Source organism: Pipistrellus kuhlii, unplaced genomic scaffold, assembly GCF_014108245.1.
Source record: "Pipistrellus kuhlii isolate mPipKuh1 unplaced genomic scaffold, mPipKuh1.p scaffold_m20_p_56, whole genome shotgun sequence".
In the NCBI taxonomy this organism is placed as follows: domain Eukaryota; kingdom Metazoa; phylum Chordata; class Mammalia; order Chiroptera; family Vespertilionidae; genus Pipistrellus; species Pipistrellus kuhlii.
In genome coordinates, this window is record NW_023425558.1 from 1,791,060 (window position 1) to 1,808,012 (window position 16,953).

Here is a 16,953-nt window from a genome sequence, read left to right on the forward strand (position 1 = left end):
CCATTCCCCCTCCGACCCATCCCCCCTCCGACCCATCCCCCCTTCGACCCATCCCTCCTCCGACCCATCCCCCCTCCGACCCATTCCCCATCCTATCCATCCCCCCTCCGACTCATTCCTCATCCCATCCATTCCCCCCTCCCATCCATCCCCCCTCCGACCCATTCCCCATCCCCCCTCCCATCCATCCCCCCTCCGACTCATTCCCCATCCCATCCATTCCCCATCCCATCCATTCCCCATCCCATCCATCCCCCTCCGACCCATTCCCCCTCCGACTCATTCCCCATCCCATCCATTCCCCATCCCATCCATTACCCATCCCATCCATTCCCCATCCCATCCATCCCTCATCCCATCCATCCCCCCTCCGATCCACTCCCCATTCCATCCATCCCCCCTCCGATCCATTCCCCATTCCATCCATCCCCCCTCCGATCCATTCCCCATCCCATCCATCCCCCATCCCATCCATTCCCCATCCCATCCATCCCCCTCTGATCCATTCCCCATCCCATTCATCTCCTACCCATTCATTCCTCACCACATCCTCCAACCCCGTCCCCCCACCCATCCATCCCCCACCCCATTCATCCCCTACCCCATCCATTCCCCACCCCATCCATTTCCCACCCCATTCCCCCACCAATCCGTCCCCCATCCCACCCACCCCCACCCCATCCACACATTACCCACATCTCATGTCTATCCTCCATTCATCCACCAACCCTTCCAGCCATTAGCCATCCATCCATCCACCCACCCACCCATCACCCACATCCACCCTCCATTCTCCCAGCAATTTCCACCTCTCCGTCATCCACCCATCCAGAGAAGGCCAGATACGGGCCAGGGATCCACGGTCAATAGGACAAAAATGGAGGATCTGGAGGAAGGGCCTTGTGGCTGTGAGGCTGGGAGGTCATGTCGAGGTCGACGGAGCCCAGCAAGCCCTTGGCTTTTATTTTTCAAGAAATAGGAAGTCCTAGGGAGGGAAGGGGGGGCGGGAGATAGCTGTGATACTATCAACAATGAGAATGTATTTCAAAACTAATAAAAATGTGTACACCCATAAAAGCAGAAATGGGAAGTCGCTGGGGGAAGTTAAGCAGACACCAGTGTGCATTGCAATGGGCGCCCTCTAGCGGCTGTGCGGGGAATGGCTGGGGGCGCCTAGTGGCAAACGGGGCAGCAGGTAAGATGGAGAGAAGCCGGTGGACACAAGAGACATTTGGGCAGTGACATGGGCACACTTAAGGATGCACTAGGGCCCTAGCTGGTTTGGCTCGGTGGATAGAGCATTGGCCTGCGGATTGAAAGGTCCCAGGTTCGATTCCGGTCAAGGCCATGTACCTGAGTTGTGGGCACATCCCCTGTAGGGGGTGTGCAAGAGGCAGCTGGTCGATGTTTCTCTCTAATCGACGTTTCTAGCTCTCTATATCTCTCCCTTCCTCTCTGTAAAAATTCAATAAAACATATTTTAAAATAAATAAATAAATAAAATAAAATAAAGCAAAAAAAGATAAGATGCCTTAATGGGTCCATGACTCAGAAAGGAAAACTCGTTGTGTTTTTTGTTTTGTTTTGTTTTGTTTTTTAAGAAGAAGAAGAAGAATGGACTAGGTGCCTGGCTGATGTGGCTCAGTGGGTGGAGCATCGGCCTGAGATAAGAGGGTTCCGGGTTTGATTCCAGTTGGGGGTACATGCCTGAGTTGCAGGCTCCATCCTCAAGGGGGGATGTGCAAGAGGCAGCCAATCAATGCTCTCATCATTGATGTTTCTATCTCTCCCTTCAACTCTGAAATCAATAAAAATATATTTAAAATAAACAAAAGAATAGACATAGGGGCCCAGCTGGTGAGGTTCGTGGTTGAGTGTCCACCTACAATTTCATTCCTGCCCGGGGCGCATGCCCGGGTTTCAGGCTCTGTCAGCCCCCAGGGTGGGGCATGCAGGAGGCAGCCCATCAACGATTCTCTCTCACCATTGATGTTTCTGTCTCTCTCCCTCTCCCTTCCTCTCTGAAATCAATAAAAAAAGATTTAGAAAACTAGCTTTTTAGAAAATAAAGTCAAGAAGGTAGTGGGCTGGCGTGGCTCAGTGGTTGACTGTCGACCTATGAACCAGGAGGTCATGGTTCAATTTCTGATCGGAGCTGTGGGCTCGATCCGTGTCCAGGTCTCAGCTCAGAAGAGGGCACACAGGTCCCATACTCGCCAGACACCCTCATGTGCCCAGGCCCCAGACAGGTGCTCTGGGTGCCTCTTCCTCGGGATGCTCCAGGGGTGATGGTGAGTGGCACTTCCGGGGGCTGGGTCAGTGCCGAGGGTTGCTCTGAGCGCCTTGAACGGGCCATCTCGTTCAGGCCACAGCACCCGGATGGCGTGCACGCCCTTGCTGCTCATGCGCGATGCAGGGAGCAGGCAGGGGAGGGGTGGCAGTCCCAGCCTCCACCCCAACAGGTGGTTCCTGACCTCAGCCCCTCCCGCAGGTCCCAGGAGAAAGGGCAGCGGTGGGAATGGAGACGTGGTGTGAATTGGCTCTTCAAAGGGAGCCCGAAGCTCGGCAGTATGTGAAGGACGCCCGTACGCCCCCGGGACGGCACAGGCCACTCAAGGAGACCGGCTTTCCGTCGTCAGGCCGTGAACGTGAGGAAGGGAGGGGCTGAGCAGTCTCCGGGGAGCCGGCCCTCCACGCGGCCCCGCAGGGAATGCTGGCTGCCCCGTTGTTTGTGCCGCTCCGCGGGCAGCCAGTTACTCCTGTGCGGGCAGGGCGTAATGAGACCCGGGGGATGGGACGCCGAGCAGCAGGGGCACAGGGAGGTGTTTGCAGAGCAGCTGGCATGCATTTCACGAGCCAGGCGGCGTGGTAAGAGCCGCTCTCCAGGTGCCGGGCATCAGGCCCGGCCAGTGTGACTCAGGGGCTGGGCATCGACCTAGGAACCAGGAGGTCACAGCTGGATTCCCAGTCAGGGCGCATGCTGGGGTGCAGGTTTGATCCCTGTGGGGGCCATGCCGCAGGCAGCCAATCAGTGATTCTCTCTCGTTGTTAAAGTTTCTCTCCCTCTCCCTTCGACTCTGAAATCAATAAAAATATATTTTAAAAAATAAAAGTTTGTACAGCAGTCGACAGAGCCCCAGAATACGTGGGGCAGGAGCTGATGGGACCACAACTGTGGTGGGGGGTCCCCACCCCCTCTCTCCACACCCACAGGACAGACAGCGCTCCGGGGATGAACTGCTTGCGTGGGGGCCTGACATTTGCGTGCGTGGGCAGGCTGCTGGAGTGGCCACGGGACAGGCACCAAATGGCCGGATTCTGGGCCAGAGAACAGTCTACGACGTGCAAATGGCACAAACTGTGTTCTCCGACCAAAATGAGGTTATGTTAGAAATTAGTAATAATTTTAAAAAGGAAAACAAGGAATAATAAAAAGGTATGTGGAACCCTCCGTCCCCCCCAAATATTTGGAAACTACATAACCCATGCACCACAGAGGAAACTAAGCAGAATCTTAAGCTGAATGGAGAGCCAGCGTCTGTGTGGCTCAGTGGATAGAGTAGCGACCTGCAGACCGAAGGGTCCTGGGTTCGATTCCGGTTGTAGGCTCCACCCCTGGCACTGGCCGGGGCACATGTGGGAGGCCACCAATCAGTGTCTCTGTCTCATGGATGCTCTTCCCTCCCTTCCACTCTCTCTAAAAATCGATGGGAGATGTCCTCAGGCGAGGATTAAACTAAATGGAGACAGGAACTGGTCTTGTCCTGTTCCATGGGACGCAGCTAAAGCAGCGCCGGAGGGAGCGGAGGTCGCAGGTCACCTCCAGACCCCAGAGGGAAGAGCCCCCATTCCTGTGCCTACAGGGCCCGCTCCACCACCTGCTGCGCAGCAAACCATTCACCCACCAGCAGCCCGCCCCAGGCGGCCTCCTCACTGAGTCCGTGCAGGGCTCACAGCGTCTGAGACCAGGCCTCTGTCATGGCCCTTTTCACCTCACACCCCTGACACGCCAGGCAGCCACGGCCCTGGCCTTTCTCAGAGCCATCAACATGCCAATCACATCACACTCACTGCGGGAGTCCTCGGGGGACGTTCTGTTAGGGCACAGCCACACCCACGTGTGTATGTCGTGCTGTATGGCCAGGGGTGAGCCTGGGGGGTAGGGGCCGGTGAAGGACTGAAGCAGACGGACCAGAGAACACAGCTGGGGCTGGAGGGACGCTGCTCTCAGATGGAAAGTCAGTGCCCCAGCCTGCTCACGATGTTTACAATGTTCTTGCGGGTTTTGAATCCACTCAATCCCATGCACCTGACCTCCACCCAGCCTTGTTCTGGCAGCACCTGCCGCGCCTCCCGCAGCCCACACCCCTCGGCCACCTGGCACCACAGGTTCGGACCATCGGGTGAAGCTGACATTGGGCCGGCAGGGCTCCGCCCTCCACGCTGGGACCTGCCCGGGGCTTTGCCACGAGAGGACCGTGCCCTCTCGTCAGCCCGAGGCTTGAACCTGTCCAAACGCTGTAGCCACTCTCCACAGTGCACATCGCCAAGGACCATGGTCGGCAAACTGCAGCGTGCGAGTCACATGCGGCTCTTTGAGTGTGGCTCTTCCACAAAGCACCGCGGCCTGGGCGAGTCTATTTTGAAGAAGTGGCGTTAGAAGTTTAAATTTAAAAAATGTGGCTCTCCAAAGAAATTTCAATCATCCACCTAACTGCCCCCCACACCATGACATGGTTTTTTTAAAACAGCGGTTCATGCCGAAATCGGATTGGCTCAGTGGATAGAGCCTCGGCCTGTGGACTAAAGGTCCCAGGTTCGATTCCCGTCAAGCGCATGTACCTGGCTGCGGGAACATCCCCAGTAAGGGGTGTGCAAGAGGCAGCTGATCGATGTTTCTCTCTATCCCTCTCCCTTCCTCTCTGTAAGAAATCAATAAAATATATTTTAAAAAATAAAAAGTGGTTCATTTAATGCTGAGTGACCCAGGGCTGGGGCTGGGGCAGGTGTAGGGAGGCGAGGCGGGCATGGGGTAGCGGGAGGGCCTTCAACACGGATCCCGCTGCACAGCCGCCACACTTTCGCCCTCCCCGTGGGGTTTCCGAGGTCAAGCTCCCTTTGCGTTTGGCTTTTGCGTCCCGCGGGAAGGACCGGGCACACTTCGGCCCCGAGTGCAGCTAGAGGTCAAAGGTCTCTCCTAGGCGCTGCTTCCGGTGCATCACTTGGAGTTTTGGTTTTTGTCTCTGAAAAGCAATTCGGTGTCTCGCTCCAAACAGCGCAGGGCCATTGCGAGCTGGTTCTCCGGCTACACCGTCGCGCCCCGGGGTCCCGGAGGCCGGGCTCCGGCGGTGCCCAGGACCAGGCAGCGGCTCGCGCGGGAGGCGGCGGGGGAGCGACTGCGCAGGCGCGGCGGAGCGCGCGGCCGGGAGCGCGCGGCGCCGGAAGGGGCGGCGGCGCCGGAAGGGGCGGGGCGGGGCGGCGCCTGCGCAGTGCGCGGCGCGGGGGCGGGCGGCCGTCAGCTGACTGGCGCGGCGGCGGCTTCGCGGGGACAACCGTTGGCGGCGACGCAGGCTCCGGAGGGGAGGTCGCCGGCCTGTCGGTTCTCGGCGGGCGAGGCGCGGCCGGCGGGGCACCATGGCGACCACCGTCAGCACGCAGCGCGGGCCGGTGAGCCTCCGGGGCGGCGGCGGGCTCTCCCCTGGGCGCGGGCGGCCGTGCGGGTCCCGCGCTCCGGCCGGCGGGCGGGCCGCGGGCGGGGCGCGCCGGGATGCGGAGCCCGGTGCCTGGGTGGTCCCCGGATGGAGGGGCCTCCTGCGCCCCGGCGGGTTCCCGGAGGGCAGCATCCGGAACTCGAAGTCTGTACCCCGGATGGGAGAGGCCCGGCCCCGCGGGCCCCGGATGGGGAAGGCCCCCAGCGGGCCGCCTCGCCGCTTCCCTGGAAGCGGGAGGCCGCGCGGGAGCGAGGGGGGAGCTGGGCCCCGGCGCGCCGGCGGTCACGGTCACGAGCGGGAAGGCGGCCTCCGCAGCGGCTCGCAGTGACAGCCGCGCGCCTGGGACCCCGGCCGGTGACGGGCCTCCGCACCGCGTGCTGCTGTGACCCGGCCGCTCAGGTCCCGCCCTCCTCCCTCCTCTCCTGACTGGCAGCGGGGTGACCGCCCGCAGCCTCTGGGCCCCCTTAGCGGCGAGGCAGCCAGAGCAGCGGCTCCCTGGTCTGTGCGCCCAGCAGAGGCGCGATGTCTGGCCAAGGCCCCAGTTCCCTGGCTGTCAGCGTCCCCCGCCCCGTGGGTCCCCACCCTCCCCTGTGGCAGCCGCCATCCTGGGGGGCAGTCGGCTCTGACTGCACAAAGCGGAAGCCCCTGACACTTCAGCAGGGAGTGGGGCGCCCGGGTGCAGACAGGGGTGTGGCCATGTGCTGTCCAGGCGGCCTCGACGTGTCCTCTGCCTTCCGCTGGTCTCCGTGTGGTGCCGCGGCCTGGGGTCCATGTGCTGCGGTGCACAGACCAGCACGTTCCCGGGCCTGTGAACGGGCAGGAACGGTAGGTCAGGGCCAGACCTGCTGGGGCTGCAGGGGGTACCCTCGGGGGTAGGGGTCTGGGTGCCGTGGAGCAGGAGTGACTCTGGCAGCCGCTTTGGGCAGCAGGACGCAGTGAGGGACCTTCCAGTGCGGCTCTTGACTGCACACACGAGCCACGCAGGGTGGTCGCCGTTGCATGTGTGGGTTTTAGCTCCGTGGCCGGGTGAGTCAGGTTCTTGGAGGAGCTGACACTTGAGGGACGAGCTGAAGTTGTTTGACGGGAAGGCCCGGAAAGGCCCTGAGCGCTGCTGGGCCCCAGGAGAGCAGCAGGCGTGGCCAGGGCCGTTCCAGATGGGAGGGCCTGTGGGCGGCAATGGTGCTCTATGTAGTGACCACAGTCAGCGTTTTAAAAACGCCTGCCTGGCACACACCCTCGGTAGTTGCCACCTCTCCAGCCGGCCCACGCCCCGAGGGCTAAGCAGCCCTTGGAAGGACGCTTTGCCATCGGCAGAGGCGGGTGGGAGACCCTCCGCTCGCCTGGGCGCCGTGGCTGTGCGCCGGGCACCGGGAGGGCTGGTGCAGGCGTAGCCAGGTGCTCGGGCTGGCCACCGGGGGGCCGCCACACCAGCGAGTGCTGTACAGGCGGCATTGGGCAGCGCGCCTGAGCCGGGCCCTGGCTGGGCAGCAGCCTGAGGGTGAGCCCGCCCTGCCCACACGGAGATCAGCGGGCCCAGGGAGCCCAGCCTGGGCTCACTCACTGGGGACTGACCACGCCTCCTGCCCCGGGATAGAGGAGGGACACAGGGCCCAGGGAGAGGGAGGAAGAGGCCTCAGACGCCTTGCCTCCTCCACCCTCAGGAGGCCCTGCCGGCTCTGCCTCCAGAGCAGGTCCTTCTGCCTCGGCACACCCACGCGCCACACTCGCACGGCTGGTCCATCTGCCGTCACACCCGCAGACAGGTGCCGAGCCCGCCCCTGGCTCCAGCTGTCTCAGCACCAGGCCCTGGCTGCTGTCCTCCCAGCAGAGGCGGAGGAGGCACGGGACACTTGGGGAAGGCGGTGTGGGGAGGAGGTGACCTGACCAGGCATCGGGCCGCTGTCCCACGTGGAGTGGGAGGCCCCGGTGTTGTGAAGAAGCGCAGTTTCCTCCTGACTTGATTTGGGAAGATGCTGAACTTACAGCAAAATGTTAGTGACCGTGCGGGGGCCGTGGCATGGCTTTGGCCTCCACCAGGGTCTGTTACGTGTTTCTTGGGGCTACAGTGGCCTGACCTCAGCCTCTCCATCAGCCTCTTCGTCCAGGGAAGCCCTGGGCCGCAGGCAGCCTCGCTCACCCCAGCCGCCGTGCAGAGGATGCAGTCCGCCGGCGCACAGCACCTGGGTGCCCCCGGTCTCCCATGTCTGTCCTGGTCCACCCACCGCCGCCTTCGGTCTCAGCACGTTCACTCCCGGCCCTCCTGTGGGCGTCGGCTGGACAAGGCCATGTCTCCTGGCCAGTGTCCTCACAGGGCCTCAAGCAGGGCAGCCTCTCGGGCCCCAGGGGCTCGGCTCCCTCCAGGCCCTGCTTGTGCTCCTGGTGTCGGCCCCTCCCCTCGAGGCCCGCAGCGGCTGGCAGGAGCTGGTGGTGGTTTTGCTGAGCCCTCTGCCCTGTAGGCCTCGCCTGGCCCGCTCCCTCCTGCTCCAGCTGTGAGGTCACGTGGACCTGGAGCTGTGCTCAGTGGGCCGGGTGGGGCTCCGGAGCCCTCGCTGTGCATCCTCAGGGGTGCTGGCCCCGAGCTCGGGCGCCGGGCTTTGTTCCCTAGGGGCCGCTGCTGCGGTTTTCTTAGGAACCACGGCACCGTGAGCTCACGGCCGAACCTCATGGACTTGCATTTTATTTTTTAATTCCACAGGAGTTACTCAACCCGGCACTAGCTATTTCAAGGGCTAAAAAAGCACCTAGAAGTTACTTAAGTATTTTCTCTAAGCAAACAAAGGTTTAAAGTTAAGCTCACTGAAGGCATTTAAGAATTTTTTCAGCTGCTTTACTTTTGTGGGGAAGTAGCGAGTTTTTAAATTTTTTATTACGTGCTGCCTGTTGTGTGGCTTGCTGGGTTACGTAGTAAGTAACGCACGCCGGACTGTGCTGCACAAATGACCGTGCTAGAGTGACTGCTCTTCACAGAGGAAGCGCCAGCGGACGGGGTCTAGAGCCAGCGGCCTCCACGCTAAGGGCGCTGAGGGGAGATCGTTTCCCGAGGCCCCTTGCAGGGAGGGGACCGAGGCGGCCAGGAGGTCCGCCCTGGGCCGGGTCTGCGTGGCCGCACCTAGGCCTGCGAGAGCGGCTGTGCCGGCCCAGCCGCGGGGGCCGTCCCTGTGGGCAGCCTGGGGCGGGGCGGCGGAAGGAGTGGCAGCTTTCGTTCCCTGGGAGAGGCCGTCCCTGCAGGTCTTCCCAGGCACTGGGGTCTGGGCGGCGTGGGAGCAGTGCCTTGCCATTGGCAGGCCTCGCTTGTGGTGGGGGCGGCCCGGCGAGAATGAGTCACGGTCAGGTAGACAGCTTGTGACCCCAAAAGCGGTGCAGCACACCGCCTGGCAAGCCCGTCCGAGCCTGCACCTCTGGGGTGGCAGCGTGCTCTTCGGGAGCTGGTGTGCCCGGTGCCCGCTGGGTGCCAGGCTCCCTCCCCAGGGCGGCAGGGGCCCAGGCCTCGCCGTGCAGGCCAAGAAACAGGCCGCACGCTGGGCCCAGGTGCTGCCGGCCCGGCCTGACTCCTGTCCCCGCAGGTGTACCTCGGGGAGCTCCCGCAGGACTTCCTGCGCATCGCGCCCACGCAGCAGCAGCAGCAGGTGCAGCTGGATGCGCAGGCGGCCCAGCAGCTGCAGTACGGCGGGGCGTTGGGCACGGTGGACCGCCTCAACATCACTGTGGTGCAGGTGCGTGCTGTCCCTAGTTCTGTGCCCACAATGGCTCTTCTCCCGAACCTAGCTTTTCCTAAAGGACACGTGTGCGGAGCACCTCTGACACCCGTAGGACCCCGCCCAAGTCCTGCAGCGCTTACTACGGAGCGGTCAGCAGCCCGGCGCAGGCCAGGTCTCCGGGCCTCAGGGCGGGGGGGGGGCAGGCGCAGAGGGCCAGGGAATGGCTCTCTCCGCTCCCTCCTGTCTGCGCCAGGGGCTCTGGGGCACACACTCAGCCTCAGTGCTGGGGAGTCGCAGCCCGGTGCACCTCGCACACTTCCCCTCCGGTGCCTCCTGGGACCCGGTCATGCCCTGCTGGAGCGGAGCGCTGCCTCCCGCGGGCACCACAGACTACAGGGCCGCAGTCGCTGCACCCTCCACTCAGCACCAGGCCCCCGAGGGCGGCCCCGCGGTTAGAAACATTCCAGTTCAACACGGCCTTTTGGCAGTGCCACCCACGGCTTCCCACTTCCTCCGACTGACCTCATCCCCGGGGCTCACAGGCCGTGCCCTGGTCCTGGGCCGGGGCAGCAGGTGTGCTCAGTCCCAGCCAGCCCCTCTCCTCACTGCCCACATGGCCCGGTCCCTGGCCTCTCCCGGGACGGCTGGCGGGCATTGCCGACGGAACATGGCGCTCCCTTCTCCAGCCCACCGCCCGCTGAGCCCACATCGCCATCCTGGGAGCTCAGCTCCCGCTTGGGTCTCGCTGCTCCGTCTTGTTTGCTGGCTGCTCTGTGCACCGGCCAGCACCCACGTCGCTGGGCGGGGTGGTTCCGCTGTCCCTGGGGCGAGTCGCCTTCCGGGAGCGTTTCTGTGTCAGGTTCCCTCTGCAGACCTTGGCCGGTTTCAGGTCTTGGTGCTGAGATCTGGGAGGTGTGGGTCCCACTCTGGGTTCAGGCTCCTCACCGGCCTGGGCCGCCGCGGGCAGTCTCCCTGGGAGAGCTGGCGTCCTCAGCGTCGGCCGGGTCCCGGTGGCGTGGTTTGCCCAGGCCAAGACCACAGGAGAAGTTTGGTTTAGGTCTCACGTGTGGGCCTGTAACCCTCCTGGGGCAAATCCCGTGGCAGGGACCCACCCCCCAAGCCTGTCTTGCTCATCAGGACTGTGTTTTCTGCCTAAAGTGCACCCCTCCCCCGTCCAGTCAGCCTGCTCCAGGCTGGGCTCCTGGGAGCGCCCCCTGCAGGGAGGCAGGGCCGCCCTGGGTGCGGCTGGCTTTGGGGACCCCACTCGTCCAGGCTCGTGCCCTTGTTCTCGGGTCTCCTGGCGCTGTCCCAGGCAGCCTGCTTCTCCACCCTCTGCTGAGGAGGCTGGAGGCCGCCCCCGGCCGCAGCGTCCATCAGGCCTGTGGGCGCCGCGCCACGTGCCCCTGCGGGCGCGCTCTCCGCCCGGCCTGGAGCCGGGAGCCCCGCTGCGGAGCGGTGCCGGGTTCGGGCAGGACGGAGCGGTGCGCCGAGGGCGGACGGCCGGGCCCGGCGCTCTCCCTGGAGCGGCTCCGGCTGTCCTGACGTGGTTGTTTCAGGCCAAGCTGGCCAAGAATTACGGCATGACTCGCATGGACCCGTACTGCCGGCTGCGCCTGGGCTACGCCGTGTACGAGACGCCCACGGCCCACAACGGCGCTAAGAACCCGCGCTGGAACAAGGTCATCCACTGCACCGTGCCGCCCGGCGTGGACTCCTTCTACCTGGAGATCTTCGACGAGGTGCGGCCGGCAGGCCGGGGTGGCAGTGGGCGCGGGCTCCCCCAGAGCAGGCGGGGGGGGGGCGGTCCTTGGCCGGCGGGAGGGGGTTCTGGGTGGTGCGAGTGGCAGGCCGTCTACCGGGTGTCCTGGGAGCGGCAGAGGGTGCCAGGGTGCCCAGCAGGCGAGCTCAGAGGGTGAGGGTGGGGAGCCCGGCGGGGAGTGGGCCCTCTGCCCCACCCTCCCCCTCCCTTGGGGTGTGGTGAGCTCCAGGGCACCTCCTTTCCTGCATTTGTGCTGGGCTTCCCGCCTGGGGGGAGTGGCCTTAGTCTCCAGGCAGCGGGGGTGGGGTGGGCTTCAGGTGTGGGGAGGGCAGCCCTTGGCGGGCTCGGAGCTCTCATGCTGTGTCCCTCTGCCCCTCAGCGAGCCTTCTCCATGGACGACCGCATCGCCTGGACGCACATCACGCTGTCGGAGGCGCTGCGGCAGGGCGAGGTGGAGGACAAGTGGTACTGCCTGAGCGGGCGGCAGGGCGACGACAAGGAGGGCATGATCAACCTGGTCATGTCCTACTCGGTGAGGCCTGCGGGCACCTCCCCGAGGGCCAGCCGCAGCCCGCAGCCCGAGGGCAGGGCCCTCGCGGGCACCGGGTCCACCGCCCTCTCCGTCCGCATTCTCCCGGGAGCAGTGCTGCGTGGTGGCCAAGTCACGGGGTCGAGACCACCTTCTTTAATTTCTAATTTTTGTTTCTATTTTGTGGCCCGTCTTTGGAGGTGTGGCTCCCCTTACGGCCTTGCGGGGCCCCCCATTAAGTGGTGGTTGTCTCAGGGCCACATGGGGTGAGGGGGTGGTGCAGGCCCTCCACTGGACAGCAGGGCCGGCCGCCAGGCCAGACCTCGGGGCCTGGCTCCTCCTCAGCAGCCGCCACGGAGGTCCTGGGGGCTCGGAGGCCATGATGGCTCACGGCAGGGTCAGCCTCTGGGTTCCTGCCATCTCCGTGCCGCCCAGAGGTCTCTCACAGCCATGGGACCCTTTGCTGCAGAAGCCCAGCGGGCGGGGCGGGGAGAGCAGTGTGGGTCCCGAGTGGGCGAAGCCTCGCAGCAGCCCTCGCTGTGCCCGTCCCTTCGCCGGTGTGGCGGTTTTAGAGCCAGTCCCGCATCAGTAGAACTTCACTCCTGAGTGTTTCCTCTGCACCTTTTTATTTTAACCCTCACCCACGGCACGCTGAGAGAGGAAGGGAGAGAAACACCGATGGGCTGTCTCCTGCAGCGCCCCACCCAGGATGGAGCCGTAACCCAGGCGTGTGCCCTGACCAGGAACCTAACCCTGACCTCCTGGATGCTCAGCCCTGAGCCGCACTGGCCAGGCACCCTGAGGCACCTTCAACAGCTGTCTCTACGGCACATGTGTCAAACACAAGGCCCGCGGGCCAAATCCGTCCCGCCAGGCCTTGCAATGTGGCCCGCACCACGCTGTCATCACTGCACTCCGCTGCGTTTCCATCACAATGACAGTTTATGACTGTTCAGTAAACCATTCGGCCCGCGATTTAGGCTGGATTTTAGATTTTGGCCCCTTCTCTGATTGAGTTCGACACCCCTAGTCTACGGAAACGCAAATGCGCTCACGCTGACAGAGAATTCAAACCTTAGAGCCGCCCACTGACCCGCAGCTCCCTCTTACGTGTGTTCTGGAACCTGTCTTCTCGATGACATCTCAGTTGGCCACGGTCCTGCAGGCCTGGCGACATTTTCACCCGAGTCATTCACTCCCCTCCTCAGCAGAGGAGCACTGGGGCGCTGGGAGGGCGGGCGTCGGCCCTGGGCTGTCACTCCCAGGACGCGTGGGCGGGGCTGCGGGTGAAGGCTCTGTGCGGGGTCTGCGTGACCCTGTGACCGCCTTTGTGTTGCAGTCCATGCCAGCCACCATGATGATGCCGCCTCAGCCCGTGGTCCTGATGCCCACCGTGTACCAGCAGGGCGTCGGCTACGTGCCCATCACGGGTGAGCGCCCGCGGGTGGCTCCTGGGGTGGCGGCAGGACGGGGGTGGGGGCGGGGGACGGCCTAGAGGCTTAGCCTGGTCTTGGAGTGAGGCATGAGGATCCTTCCAGAAGCGAGGGTCAGGTGTGACACCTGGGCTTTTGTGTGGGTGTAGGAAACAGAGTTTTCTTTTCCTTAGCTATTGGCCCAAGGAGGGTGAGTTGCAATTTGCGGAGACGCACAAATGTAATTTTTAAACGTTTCAGCACGAGTTGTTCTAACGCTCCTGTGGGGTGAGGTACCGTGTGCTCTCGCCACACTGTCGCCCTGTCTGTGGGGTTCCGTTCCTTACGAGGGAGCAGTCTGACCCCACACCCCCGCCCAGTGGTGTCGTGGCTTTACGTCTTTAATTTTAAAATCCGGTCAGCTGCCTCTGGCTGTGGCATACCTGGGCGCAGGCAGCAGCAGGCAGTGCAGGACGGACCCCGGAGAAGCGAAGTGGGCGAGCCCCATTGTCTGCCGAAGTGCAGGGAGCTGGGTCCAGCAGAGCTGGCTGCCCCACTGTGCTGAGGAGGCACGGCCAGCATGGGCAGTGGTCAGCATCTGGGGGCGCTGGAGAGGAGCAGGGTGCTGGTGGGGGTTGTTGGGTGAGAGACCACCCCACCCCATGTGAGTTCCGCTTCCCTGGTCCCATCTGCAAAGGCCCGTTGCCCAGTGAGGCCCAGCCCCAGCCCCAGCCCCAGGGGAGGGCCTCGCCGTCCGGGGCTCCCAGCACCTCGTGTGCCTGTGGGGGAGCTGCTTCCCAAGGAGGAGGGCCACGTGCCGTGTCTGTGGCTCCATCCTGTGCGCTCCTCTCCCCAGTGGCTGGGGTTCGGGGTCACGTGGTCGGAGCCCACGAGCCCTGGGGAGGCCAGCCCTGGGGCAGGCTCAGCGCAGGCTGCTCTGGAGCAGCGGCGGCCTCGGTGCTGTCGGTCACCGCCTCCTAAACCCCGTCTTGGTTGCAGGCATGCCCGCCGTGTGCAGCCCTGGCATGGTGCCCGTGGCCTTGCCCCCGGCGGCTGTGAGCGCCCCGCCCCGCTGTAACGAGGAGGACCTGAGGGCCATCCAGGACATGTTCCCCAACATGGACCGCGAGGTGATCCGCTCGGTGCTGGAGGCCCAGCGTGGGAACAAGGACGCGGCTGTCAACTCGCTGCTGCAGATGGGCGAGGAGTCCTAGGCCCCGTGCCTGCCTCGCCGCCACGCCGCCCTGGGCGCCGGCCCCCTCCCAACGAGATCCCTGCCCCTCCTCAGTGTCCCGTCGCCAGCCCACCTGTCAGGGATGCAGGTGGGTTTTGGGTTCCGGGCAGCTGCTCTGGACTGCCGGCGGGGGCGGCCGTGGTGGCCTCCCTCCGCACTGAGGGGTGAGCGGGCACGGGGGCCGTGTCCTGTGCACACTCCCTCCCTGGGGATGTGCCCTCGAGTGCTCTGAGCTGCTCCCGAGTGCCCTCTGGCTTGGTCCCTGGCCGTAGTCCCGCCACTTACGGGGACAGACCCGCTACTCACTTAGGTTCGCAGTCCACTGACAGCTGCTTTGGGGTTAGAACTTGCCAACTGAAAACTCCCGTCCCTCCCTCCATGTCTCCCTGGGCCTGGCCGCCCCCTGTGGCCAGGGCCACTGTGGCTTGGCCAGGCTCAGCCACAGTGTCCACCTGCCTGTCCATCCCGCCAGCCCCTGTCACAGCCCCCGCGGTGGCCGGAGTGGGGCTGTTCTAGCTCAGAGGATTCCTGGTCTCTGTCTGCTGTCCGTCAGCTCTGGGGAATGTCAGGCCGAGGGGCAGCTTCCTGTCCTTGGTCGGCTCTCGCACCAGAACCTGAACTCGGGGCAACAAGTAATAGACCTAGTGCTTCGCTAATGGGAGGGAGGGTGCTGGGACTGCGGCTCCACTGACACTCATCTCCGTGAGCACTGGGCAGGGCCGGGCCAGGAAGGGTGGAGACGGTGCCAAAGTCCCCGCAGCCCACGTGCCCACATGCGAGCTGACCCTGGCCCGGCGCTGGCCACGGACACAGCGTGGGGACAGGGTGGGTGGCACCTAGGGAAACTGGAGGAGCTCCTCAGAAATGGCGCCTTTAAGCCCCACCCTGCACGGGACGTGTGTGGCCAGCTGCAGTCAGCGTCCCTCCTCGGCCTCAGCCTGGCCCTGCACCTCCGCTCTTCCGACTCGGCGGCCGTCCTGGCAGCGCGGAGCTGGTGGCTGAGCCGGAGGAGGCTATTTGGCTCCTCCCTCCGGCGTGCGGCTGCTCCTGGGAGCCTGCAGGGTGTGCACGGGCGGCCAGGGTACGGGGCTCGGACCACTTGGTTGGCGAGCGTGGCCCGTCGTCATGCCCGTGTCACGTGCCAGCAGCCGGCTTGTGCCTCGGAAGCCGACTCTGCGAGGAGAGCGCTGGGCAGGCCTGCGGGCCCTGGGGTTTGAGTGGGGGCCTGAGCGGCTCCCACCCTCCAGGGAGGCCCCGTGTGCGGGCGCGGAGTTTTTAGGGTGACCGGCACTGGCCACATCCCTGCTTCTATTTCTCGTGCGCGCTGTTTGTCACCACCCAGAGCCCCGTGTCCCAGGCTGCCGTGCTGAGCAGACGCCGCCACAGCCGCCTGGCCTGTGCCGCCGGCGCCCACAGGGCAGGTGGCATGCGGGGGCCGGGCCAGGCGCCTGCAGATGCTTTCTCTGGCCTCAGCCGGCAGGGGGGGGGGGGGGGGCCGAGGCTGGGCCGCCGAGTCTCCTGAAGGCCCTTCACCACCCCTCGCCCGCCTGCCTGCCAGTGTGGGTGCAAGTGCGTCTTGGAGCCTGTGCTTCTGTCATTCTCCTGGGTCCAGTGTCCAGATTTTCTTTGATTGTAAAGTATATTTTTACTTTTCAGCCTTCTAATTTAATAAATGATCTATATGAAGATAGAGAATTAAAGTCCTTCAGGGAAGTTTACATGTGTGTTTCCGAGTCTTTAAGTTTGCACCTAACAGACACGCTGCAGCGAACTAGCCTGGGACTGGGTGGACGGTCAAAGAGTGGCCAGCTCACCTGACCCCAGCATCACACGGGCCCGGCTTTGGTGAGAGCTGCGGGAGGCCCGGTGGTTGATGCTGGCCAGGTCGGTGTGCACGCTCCTGGCTCTGACCGTGACCCCCTGCCTCCCTGGCAGGTCGTGTGATGCGGCTGGGCCCAGGGGGACCCTCCACCACCCTCCCTCTGCCTCCCAGGTGGCCGGCCGCCCGGAACTGGCCTGCCCTCATGGAGGTCATCTCTGGTCCTTCCTGCAAGGGTCAGGCCCCCAGCCAGGACGCCCTCTGCATCCTGGGCGCAGACGGGCAGTTGCCCGTCCCCCCACGCACATGCAGTATGCTCACAGCTCGACTCGCGGGAGGAAGAAACAGGTGGACACGTGACGGGCCCTGAAGGGACGGGGCCAGTGTGCTGCTCACGCCCCATTGGCTGGCCCAGTTAGCCTCGCTCTGTGCCCCTTTCATAACTAGCCCCGTGCATCTGGAGTGACATGAGGGTGTTTCTGAGCCCTTGGCCCACCTTGGCTCCTGCCAGGGCCCCCAGGCTCCCCTGGCCTCCATACCCGGTCCCGCCCAGCGGGTCCAGCACAAGCCCCCGGGGGCGGGGGGTGCAGCCCGTGGGGCCCCCGGCAGCCCAGCCACAGGGCGGCGGGAGTGATGTCAGGACCAGGTTGTGTACACGATGCTCAGCTTTTATTTGCAAACTCTGACCCCTCCCTCCCCTCCGGCCATCAGCCTCGGCCCCAGGTCCACACATGGGCAGGCAGCACCCCTGATGCGGCTCCTGGAGGCGGCAGGCCTGGGGGACCGCTGTC

At 64.2% G+C, this 16,953-nt stretch overlaps 1 protein-coding gene across 1 annotated transcript; it reads left to right on the plus strand.

Moving 5' to 3' along the window:
• The first annotated feature begins 5,493 nt into the window (after positions 1–5,493).
• On the plus strand, positions 5,494–16,061 carry LOC118706934 (toll interacting protein). Its single transcript, XM_036416618.2, has 6 exons — positions 5,494–5,667; positions 9,275–9,424; positions 10,966–11,148; positions 11,548–11,700; positions 13,037–13,127; positions 14,109–16,061. Exons 1-6 carry the CDS (start codon positions 5,635–5,637, stop codon positions 14,321–14,323), a joined length of 825 nt encoding a protein of 274 aa, XP_036272511.1. The 5' UTR covers positions 5,494–5,634; the 3' UTR covers positions 14,324–16,061.
• Positions 16,062–16,953: the final 892 nt, after the last annotated feature.